The sequence below is a fragment of the Uloborus diversus genome, chromosome 10 (assembly GCF_026930045.1).
Source record: "Uloborus diversus isolate 005 chromosome 10, Udiv.v.3.1, whole genome shotgun sequence".
Classification (NCBI taxonomy): domain Eukaryota; kingdom Metazoa; phylum Arthropoda; class Arachnida; order Araneae; family Uloboridae; genus Uloborus; species Uloborus diversus.
This window is the reverse complement of record NC_072740.1, coordinates 126,135,626-126,147,092: the sequence shown is the minus strand read 5'-3', so window position 1 is coordinate 126,147,092 and position 11,467 is coordinate 126,135,626. Positions and strand designations below refer to the sequence as shown.

Sequence of the window (11,467 nt, the reverse complement as noted above, 5' to 3'; positions counted from 1 at the left end):
AATAGACAAGCAACACTGTATGAAGTAACCACATAAATCTGTGTGGGATATAGGGCAAACCAATTCATTTGAACAAAGCGGCAAAATTTGGCTTCAATGGGCTATGACAGCAGAAGACCAACTTTATTGCCTTTACTAACAGGACATCTTTTCATCGACTCTCCTGGACTTGTGTTGTGACCATATCGGTTATACCCCCAGAGAGTTGGAAAACCATGGCTTACTCAGTTGAATCACTATCTCAATTGGTAAGAGCTGATGGTAGGGTGTGAGTGCGGATCATTGCACAAGAAGCCATGAATCCAAGTCGTTAACAAGACACCGTACAAGCTAGTGTTGGTTATATAATGCTGGGGACTGATTTTATTTGGCATGGACTGGGTCCTTGGCTCCAGCTATACCAATCAGTGACTGGAAATGGTTATGTCAGCCACTTTAAGGCCAATTGCAGTCATTCATGGATTTCGTCAACCCAAACAATGAAGACATATTTATGGATATCAATGCACCATGCCAGTGAGCAACGGTTCGCAATTGGCGGGCTCGACAGTTCCAGCAAATGATTTAGCGACTTAAATCACCTGACTTGAATTTCAGCGATCATTAATGGAACATAATCAAGAGTTCAGTTTGTGTACGAAAAACTGTACTAGCAACGCTTCGCAACTATGAATGTCTATAGTGGAAGGATGGCTCAGTACTAAGGGACTGCAACGACTTGTCGAGTCCATGCCACTCTGAGTTGTTGCACTTCACTGTGCAAAGTGAGGTCAGACACAATATTAGGAGAAACCCCATGACTTTTGTCACCACAGTGTATAATCCATCACTAAATCATGCATATTTATATTTAACACTAGAATTACGGGAGGGGTCATTTTGACCCCAATCAAACTTTTTTTGCTAACTACTCCTCTGTATTTTCGTAAAAAGCTTAATCCTTCCTTGATTTTTCCTAAATAACCGTTCTGTGTAATAATAATAAGTTTTCAAGAAACTTGTAATTCTTTTAAACCCAAACTAAAGGGTTGCAACTAAAACTGCAGGTAGGTGTCATTTTGACCCTTTTGAGAAAAAAAGAACTACAAATACATTTACTGTTGCTGAAACAGAGCAGAAACTCAAAAATGTCTCTTAGAACGTATCATTTTAAGAACCTGAAGCATTTATAAAGTTTTTGTACATAAAAGGAACCATTAGCCGCTAGCTTCTGAAATACAACTGGAACAGCGCTGATTTTTTGAAAAGCATTTTAAACTTTTTTAAATATTTTATGTACCCTGAAAATCTCTGTATTCTTTAAATGAAATGCATTTATTATAAACTAATCTTTAAAAATATTTAACATTACGTGGAAAACTACGCAGATTCCTTCTCAGGGGTCAAAATGACCCCCACCGTATTTCTAGGTATAAAAAGATTGCCATAATTCTAGTGTTAATATTGCACTAGCGCACTTTTGCTGTTAGTCTAAATAAGTTTTAATTGTTTACAATATGCTTTTTAAGATTTGAATTCGATAATTGAATGCAGGTTTTTTCATGTAATACTTAATTTATAAGTGTACAGGGTTGTCCAAATTAAAGTTCCCCAACTCAGAGGCCTGTGCAGGATGTTCTATGGGTCATAATGTGATGAAATTTTGGAAACAGACACTTCAGATCATGCGCTCGTGATTTATTAAGAAAAAAAAGTACTAAAAGTTGCCGATAGATGGCGCTGTAACACAAGTAATTGGGAAATTTGCATATTTCAACAACGTGATTTGCAGAAATAAAGCTTCTGCGCAACGTATGCAAAAGATGAGCCCTACAAAAGTGGAAGGTGCAAGACAGGCGCTGCACAGGCAGTTATTTTCAACCTCGCTGGTACACAATGGTGACTTTGAAAGACAAAGCTCTATTGGTCAAATTTTTTTACCAGAATGACGAGAACTCATGTGCTGCTTTAAGAGCATTCCGTCGGCTGAAGAACATGCGCCGAGGACCGATGTCACCACACGCTTTAAGAGAAATGATGAGGAAGTTCGAAAGATCTGGACAACTGGGAATTTTGCCAGGTAGAGGACACTATGCTGTGAATTCTGCACGCGTAGAAGACGTTGCTTTGGCGGTCGTGGATACCACTAGACAATCGCCACATGGTGTTGTCAGTGTGCCACGTGTTTCTCGTGCTGTGGATATGCCCTATACGACCGTCTGGCGTGTGATGCGTCGAATCCAACGCTATTTTCCTTACAACATCCATAGTCTTCATCAGCTGTCGAACGGGGACCCTGTGGTTCGGGAAACATTTGCGCTGCAGTTCCTTGCCAGAATGGAAGTCGATGCTGCTTGGCTGTGGAATATCCTTTGGATGGATGAGGCCCATTTTCACCTGAATGGTCAAGTGAATGCGCACAACTGCCGCATTTGGTAATGTGACCAGATTTTTCAAGCTAAAAATCAGGACACACGACGGGGGGGGGGAGTAGTTTTTTTTTCCACAGGCTTAATATTTTACGTAACAGAAAAATGCTAAGAAATAACTCAAATGTACCAATAAAGAACTCAAGTTGAAAATAATTTAATAGTATTGATGTAAAGAATATTGCATCACACAACAAATTTATTAATCAGGAGGTAGTTCAGCGTATTAAACATTAAAGAATAACATTTTACATGGCGTTCTTACATTTACTGACAGCAAAAAATCGAAAAAGCGTTTAAAAAATCTAGATTGTATGTTATATTTCTAGTGTGACGGAATTTAAACAAAAAAAAGCGGGACTTTTTGACAAAGCGGGACATTACCGCAGCGGGACAATAACACAAAAAGCGGGACTGTCCCGCCAAAAGCGGGACGTCTGGTCACATTAGCATTTGGGCAAGTGCATAGGCGGATTTAGGACTGAGTTCCTGGGGGGGGGGGGGGGCAGGATTTTTTTTTAGCAACATTTTTATTGCCCCCCACTCCCATGTTTTTGTCTGTTTCCTCTGCTGCATAAGTCCATGCTTTACTTTTTTGTGTGTCGTTTTCATTAATGTGTGTTTTCATGCTGTCCTTTTTGAATTTACCTTAACAGAGGGAGTTGGTATCAAGAGAGTGAAGCAGGGATCCCTATTAAGTGGGAAATAGAATATCTCCAATTTTAGGGGGCCAGGGGCTTCTCCCCCGGAGAAAATTTTGTAAAATTCTGCATTATGAAGCCTTATAAAGGTTAACTGGATAGACATAGAAATTGATGACTAGATTATACAGTTGTACAGTATTGTTCAAACTTTGTAAGAAACAGCCATTTTAAGTTTGAAAGAAAAAGATAGATTTTTCATTGCAACAACCTTTTTTTAATTATAAGTAGTGCAGAAAACGAAAAGGAATAGAGAAAAGGAATAGAAGTAGTGTAACATTTTTTTTCCTGGCTAAACAGATTAACAATATGCAGTAGTAATTGGAGCCCATTTTGCTTAGGATTTTCAAAGACTTATCTAATTATTTTCAAGGACTCGAGAATAAATAAAATTATTTAATGCACTTCATTTGTACTTTCCAGTCTCTGATATTTTAGTACTTGATTGTAAATTTTTACAGTCCTGTTCTAACTTTGTGAGAAATAGTTATTTTAAATTTAAAAGAAAAAAGAAACCAAACATTTCTCATGACAACAACTTTTCTTCAGTTGCAAGTGGGGCAGAAAACGAATAGAAATAGAAGTAGTGAGTATTTTTTCCCGTGCTAAACAGATAGACAAATATGCAGAAGAAGTAAGATAAAAGCAATCAATACAAAATAATTTCCAAAATACTGCATTCGGGATTGAATAAATAGCAAGATATGAAATATGTGAGTCACAAAAATTTATTTGAAATAATATGTTACCAACGTGAGGACCATGATTTTTACATTTTTAATACAGGATGTGGCAAGGAGCTGAATTTGCCATATTTTGGCATTCCTCCCCCTCTACCATTTGTTAGAAATTTTAAAATTTGTAGCCACACGTTTCCAAATATTCAAGGTTTTCAAGCACTTAAAAATGAAATTAGTTTTTTCAAGCAATTTCCATTTTTTAAGGAACGAATCATGAATTTTTTTGGGAGTTAGGGACCCACTTCTATGCAGGGGCCCTAAGCAATAGCTTGTTTATCTTATCGGCAAATTCGGTCCCATTTGTAATTCACTCTTACCTGCAAATTTTTGCTTGATTTTTTTGTAATTTATACGAAAATTCGTCAGTTTTTACGGTTAAAGGATTTTTACGATTTTACCAATCTTTGTTAGGCTTTTATAGACTTTTATAAAATTTCAGCAAATTTTTCCAAAACTTTTGATGACTCAATTATTTAGATTTCCATAATGACAAGGACTGATTCACTTAGACTTAGATGATTATGACTTACCTTACTTTTTAAAGAGTATTTATAAAGTAAGTAAAATTGTACTCTCCCTCTAAGTAAAAAGATTCATTTAATCAAAACACTCAGATAACTGAAATTTATTCAGTTTGCGATAGTATTTATTTTCTCTCTCTCTCTCTTTGAGGGAGAGGGGGGAGAAGGAAAAAAACTTTTTTAGAATTTCTCAAAAGGCCAGTTAATCTACTAAGAACATAAATATTATGCACAAATATACTTTAAATGTGGACACAAATCACAACGAGTAGATCGTTCTGTTAGCGCGAATGGGGTGGGGTGGGGGGAGTTTCCCCCTCCCTTTGCTTTAGGTTCTAATTTGTTAAAATAATCGTCAATTATTATAAGTGTTGCAGCTTAATGTATAGCTCGGTTTAGCCTATATTTTCATTTATATACTTACCCAAATGGTTTTCAGTCCAAAATAGTGAATTTAGACACATTTTCAGCACCCCAGTGACAGCTGTACTATTTGTATATTTAATGTTCGTTTTTTTTCCTTTTCCTTTCTCCCATCAGAAAAGGACATTCGCTTTTTCTTCATTTTCATTGAACTATTCAAAAAAGAAAAAGTCATGATTTTTTTGTTTTAAGATTTTGGAAGATGTGTTGATACTATATAAAGTCCTCCCAAAACTGGGGGGCATTTCCCCCTATAAATCCACCCATGCCCTTCTGAACTATTCAAAAAAGAAAAAAAATATATATTTTTTAATTTTTGGAAGATGTTTCGTAACTACATAAAGTCCTCCCAAAACTGGGGGCATTGCCCCCTCCCATAAATCCGCCCATTGGCAAGTGAAAACCCGCGAGCAAGTGCCCTTGCACCCTGCAAAAGTTACGGTATGGTGCGGTTTCACTGCAACATTCATCATTAGGCCTTATTTTTTTTGAAGAGGTGACTCTAAGAGGATTCGAAACCTGCTCCGTCACAGGAAGACGATATCAGGACATGTTAACAACGTTTGTGATTCCTGAACTGCAACAACGTGGCCACTTCCAGGACACGATATTTAAGCAGGATGGTGCACCTCCCCATATTCTTCTGGGCGTTCAACAGGTGTTACGGGCAACTTTCACTGATGCACGTGTGATCAGCCGCTGTTTCCCAACAGCTTGGCCTCCTCGCTCACCTGATCTCACTCCATGCGACTTTTGGTTATGGGGATTTTTAAAAGATCAAGTCTACCGAGAAAATATAGCAACCTTGGCAGATCTGAAAGACTCAATTATTCAGAATGTGCATGGTATTAATGTGCACTTATTGCGTTCCGCTGTGGAACACACTACTTTACGGATGGAAAAAGTTGTGGAGAACCACGGCAGACATATAGAACATCTATAGAATGTCTTGTTGATCTTCAACGCCACCTATCGGCAACTTCAGGTACTATTTTTTTAATAAATCACGAGCGCATGATCTGAACTGTCTGTTTCCAAAATTTCATCACATTGTGACCTATAGAACATCCTGCACAGGCCTCTGAGTTGTTGAACATTAATTTGGACAACCCTGTATATTGTTACGTTCACAAGCTTTGAGTGTAATTCATTTTAACTAACCATCGATTTAAAATTCCAAATGATGGTTTATGGAAAACCTTGTGACAATGCGACTAGGGACGATCGAACGTGCATTCAACTAAGTGATTCTTCTAGCATGTTGTCAACATTTCAGAGTACAAACATTGCAATTTCAGTGAAAACCGACTCAAAGTATGTTCTCAAGAAGCTTTAAACATCATTCTTTCTTTCTGGCAAGTAACTGCTCAAAAGTTTGAGAATTTTTTTTTGGAATTGGCTAGCAAGACTGCATTTGCAAAAGGGGGACCAAGAGGGTTATCTGCATGCCCGAGGGTTGCGTTGAACTTTCAAAGACCAAATTTTGAAATTCCCATCTCCAAAGATTGCAGTTTAATGATATCCTCAATACAGAAATAAATTTTGCAAGTTGAACAATTCCTGAGTTATATCACCACAACAATAATAACAGACCACATCTAGTACAAAACAAATAAATTTATTAAAAATGAAAGAACAAAAGTAGTTCAAGTCGATTATACTGACATCAGTTTATACAGCTCACGAGTCAGTCCATACAACAGATGAACATGATGGCATGAGTCAGATGATACAACAAAGTCTGAAATGCATTGATATGTAAAAGTGACTGTTCAACGATATTTTTACGTTGCAAGATGGGTCCTGAGCAAAACTCCAAGCATCAGAAGGCCAGCGAAAACCATCCATTGCATATCAAGTCTTGTTGCAAAACTGAAATGTGGACAATAAGGGCACTGGTATGATCCACAAACCTCGCATATGTTGAGCACAAAGAGGTCAAAATCTTCATACACTGTTTCTTTATACCTTTCTGCAATGAAGAATGAGAAGCATCAGAATTGATATGCATAGTTCTGCTGCAGGACACAGAATGGGGAGAAAGTCAAAGATGTCTTTTGGTTGCCATAATAATGATGTGTCTGGTGACATATTTAGGGCCATATTCCAGAAAAAATCAATAGCATTATCCATCAGACTGACATCATAACTCTTCCCTCAAACTCTCTTCATTTGCCGAATGTTTCAGCTGCAACCGTTGAGGGAGGAGATATGAAGTCAATTTGAAGCAGAATGATTCCACGCAGCTACCACAATAAACCCCTTAGTATCACAAAATTTTCATGCTATTTTTACCTAATTTAAGAGCAGATGAGTTGTTTTCTGTAGTTTGAATTTTGAAGAGCAATGATTGTACATTTTGATTTAAAACCCTTCTCCTCACCCTTCTCTAGAGGTAGTGTATTGAATTATCACACCAATGCTTCTTAAGAATGTAATGTTTCCTGTCAAAGGAGCTTGATTAGTTTTTAATGTTTATGTTCTCTGGAATGGTAACACCTTACTACAGTTTAGGATAAAGGTTCAGTTTTTTTCATAGATGGCGTTATAAGTATCTACAAAGAAAAAATATTCCCCGAAATTAGAAATTTTCTACATAGACCCCAGTTACTCAAATATCATTACAATTTATTCAAAAGTATTTTTTTTTGTAACAATATTTCATATTGGATGTGGTGTAGAACTTTAGAAAATAAAATATTACAAGTTTTAATATTCAAGTGTATTATCAATCACTTTCTTATGCAAAGTAAGAAACAACGTCAAAAACCACAAACTGCAGATTCTTATGTGTTTGTGAAATGGTATTTTTTTCGACCTGTATATTTTATATAAAAAGATAGCAGTTAAATGATTTTACATATTTATATGAACACTAATATTTTGCAATTTTTTCTGTTTTTCTATTTCATATTTAAATGAGAGTAATAGTACTAAGGCTCAGATTACAGAACAATTGAAAAGCAACAATATTTAAATTTAATATCTGAGTGTTTATATTAAAATTACTTTGCTCTTACATTAAATACTTCAAAAGTGAACATATTAGTAAGTAACAGCTTGAGTTACTTGCACCATGGTACAATACTATAACTTTAATTCATTGTATAAAAAACATACATTTGTTTTCCATTGACGAATGTTTAAATTCGTTTACTATTGCTTATCCAAATATTCAGTTTGACTACCGAATATAAAGTATACTGAACACCAACCGGAATATTCGGTGCATCTCTACAATTAATGAATGAGTAAGTAAACAGGATGAACTATATCCATTTGCTCCATGTGCACTTGACATTGTATCTAACATTTAAAATCAAAACTTGCCTAGTCCTAGCTGAATGCATACTACACTGGACATCAGCAGACAGGGGCGGACTGGGTCCTGAAAGAGGGTGCAAAAAAAAAAAAAAAAAAAAGTGCAATAAGGGAAAAAAAAAGGTGTGGGGAGAAAAAAGAAACCGATGGTAAACAGGTTTACGAGTTTAAAAAAAAAAAGGAAAACAAAGTCGCACAAGTTTGTGAGCACAATTTAAAAAAATATATATGTAAGTTGCACCAAAAAATTTATAAAATAAATAAAATTAAAAAAAATTCAGGCTTGAGGCTTCAAATGCGCATAAGCGGGAGGGTGCATTGGCCACGGTCTGATGGGTCAGTCCATCCCCTCTCAGTAGATTTCAATAGTCATCAAATATTAATTTCAAAATTTTTATCATTTTATTATAAAAAAAAAAATTTTGATACTTCACATACTACACTAAGGGTATCAAATTTAGAAAATTTTCAGTTTGATTATATACATACCTTGACACTTAGAGCAATTTCTATTTTGATTGTAATCAACTATATGTTTTAAAACGATTAGTTAAAATGTTTTTAGACGAGTGCTGGAAACTGAATATATTTTAACATTTCACTTTGCCCCACATTCCCCTTCAATCATCAGTTTGAATCATGAGCAAAATAATGTCTGAATCAAAAATAATTAAGAAATTCTACAAATTTACTAATTATAGATTATTTTTCCTTCTTCGTCTGACACGTGTCAAGCTTCTTTAGAGTGTGAATGAATTCAACAGATTAGTCTTCACATAAATGCTTGAAATAGATAGCGATCTTAATCTTTCTTTTCTTCAGGAGACACTAATATAAATTGAACAGATAAGAATAAATGTTGTTTCAGCAGTTGGCAAATTAGACTACTTAACAAAAAAGAACTTTTTGTCCACACCCTAGTTTTAATTAGTCAATTCTAACTAATTTTGGGTCGAAAAAAAGAATATGTAAATGATTTTGTTTTATTAGCTCTTGTTTTCAAGATAGTCCACAGGAAAAATATGCATTACAAACTACCAATTGACTTAAAGGTAAACTAATACAGGAACAAAAATCTTGTGCAATAAATGATGCTAAATAGGTCCTATTTTGAAAAACTTTATTTTTCAGAAAGTAGCTGTTGCTTTTAACCTATTGCTGTAAAAGGTTTATTTTCAATTGCTTTTTATACGTCAAAGACAGATCACAACTTGTAATAGTCCAGCAGTATTTGGCGAGCATTAACTCAGTTTAATAACTCTAAAATCTGTGATGTATTGCAGGAATATCTTGGTGGAATTGTTTCCTATGCATATCGCTCACAGCTCCATAGTTCTTAGGTAAAATATCCTGGAAGAGTGGAGGATATAGTTTCAGAGACTCACATTGCATCTATTGGTGAACATTTTTTGTAGTTACTTGACAAACTGTTTTTGGTTTTCCTATAAGTGAGCGGTGCAGAAGCAAAAATGAATGGCTCTACTACACTACAGGCTCATTTGGGGCATCTCTTACTGCATAAAACTAAAATTGACTCAAATGTCTTGAAGTCAATTTTAGTTTTATACAGTGAGATTTTCTATCCCAACTAGGGGTTGAAGTTTAGAAGAGGATCAGCCCCCTATCTGCCAGGAAAAAAGAGCATTTCTGAGATTTCACTACCCCAATTAGCTCTGTATCTTGAAAACTATAGCTAAACTTAACTTTTTATAATGATTTCATGTTTAGCAAGGCAAAACACTTCGGAAATAGCTATTTTTAAACTGGATACATTTTTGGCGTTTGGTAGAGTTATTGGTCTTTGTGCGTAAGAATGCACAAATCAGATTCCCTCTCATGAGCAAACATGAACCAAAAAGAAACAGGAACATCAAATCTGAGATTAGTGTCCTATCAAATGAGGAGTTTACTTTCAAAACGGATTATATCCAGTTTTATATTTTTTTGGCACAACGAAAAAAACGTTTTATGCACAAACACTGACAGTTAGAATATCTTACAATGTATTAATAGGAATTTTTCCTCAATTTTATCAGACCTAAATTGCTAATTTTATTTTGGATGTATTCCTTTTTGATGTAAAACAGTGGATATCATCCCTTTTGCAAAAAAACATTTTTTTCAGAAATAAACATGATTAGATTAAAACAAAATATATAGCATTTTTTAATGTTTTCTTTCCACTCTACTTTTTCCATTCCTACTTACTTTATTCTTTTCATTGAACATTTAAAAAAAAAAAACTTTAATCTATTTAAGTATGAACTCAATAAAACCACCCAAGCCAATTCAAATAACAATGTTGTAGGTATTAATAGATCATAATTTTTATCATAACCAATCACAATTTATTAGTAATATTAATTGTTTAATATTAATTTAGTAATCACAATTTGAGGTTGCGCTTGCTTAACTGATAACAGACTTGAACAAGGTGCAGCAATGTCTTAATACGAACGGGTATCACGCTCGATTGGAAATGCTTAGCCAGTGCTTCGCTCCACTATTTATTAGTGAACTACATTTGAATTAGAAGTGGCAAATTCAAATTAGAATATGTGCCCTTTTGATATGAAAGTCTATGAGTGGTTGCCGGGGCAAATAAGTGATAAGTTTCACTTTGCTGTAAAAGACCTGGCGAGAAATAAGGGGATGGATATACAACGTTTAGGTAGTAAAACCAATGTTTACGCATTTTTTAACAGTAGCATACCTGCCAACTCTACTGGTTTTCCAGGGAGATTCCTGGATTTTTATCCTTTCTCTGGATTGTGTATATGGTGTAGGGAACATTTGGTTGCACAAGAAGGATAATAAGAAATCCCTGTTCTTCCCTAAATGACAATTGAAAATCCGTTGTAATCATCCACTGGATCTTTTAAACATCTACTGGATTTTTTCCCAGTAGATGTTGGCAGGTATGCAGTAAATATAAAACACTTCAAGAAGAAAAATTCATGGGTTGATAGGGCTTATATTAGAAATTCTGAAAACGGAAAAAAATGTTTTTCCAAAAGTGGATATAATTTTTTTTGAAGTAAACTCCTCAAATAAGGATCAGATCAAGATCCATTTAGAGTTAAACACAGAACTTTCGGTTGAATTCATTCAGACTGATATATGTCAGGTGAAATGTCAGCTAAGGTGAACCCTGGTTGACCAATAAATCAGAGAGTAGAGTTATTATTTATAAAATATTTTTATTTTGTAGTTTGAGTACTAGGGCCTTGATTTTTGCAATTTCAACTTAAAAAAAAAAGTAACGTTCCCTGTCCTTTCCAGGCTTCAGAGGATTCCTAAGATTTTCCCTGTTTCTTTCTCTATTTTTGAATTCCCAGTATTTTCTCCTTTTG

General features: G+C 35.0%; 1 protein-coding gene across 1 annotated transcript in view; it reads right to left on the bottom strand.

Moving 5' to 3' along the window:
- Nucleotides 1-6,395: 6,395 nt before the first annotated feature.
- Nucleotides 6,396-11,467, bottom strand: part of LOC129231403 (CD109 antigen-like) — a 311,980-nt gene continuing 306,908 nt past the window's right edge. Inside the window, exon 33 of the mRNA XM_054865708.1 lies at nt 6,396-6,765. Coding sequence (XP_054721683.1) covers nt 6,578-6,765 — 188 coding nt within the window. The 3' untranslated portion in view covers nt 6,396-6,577. The remainder of the gene's footprint in view (nt 6,766-11,467) is intronic.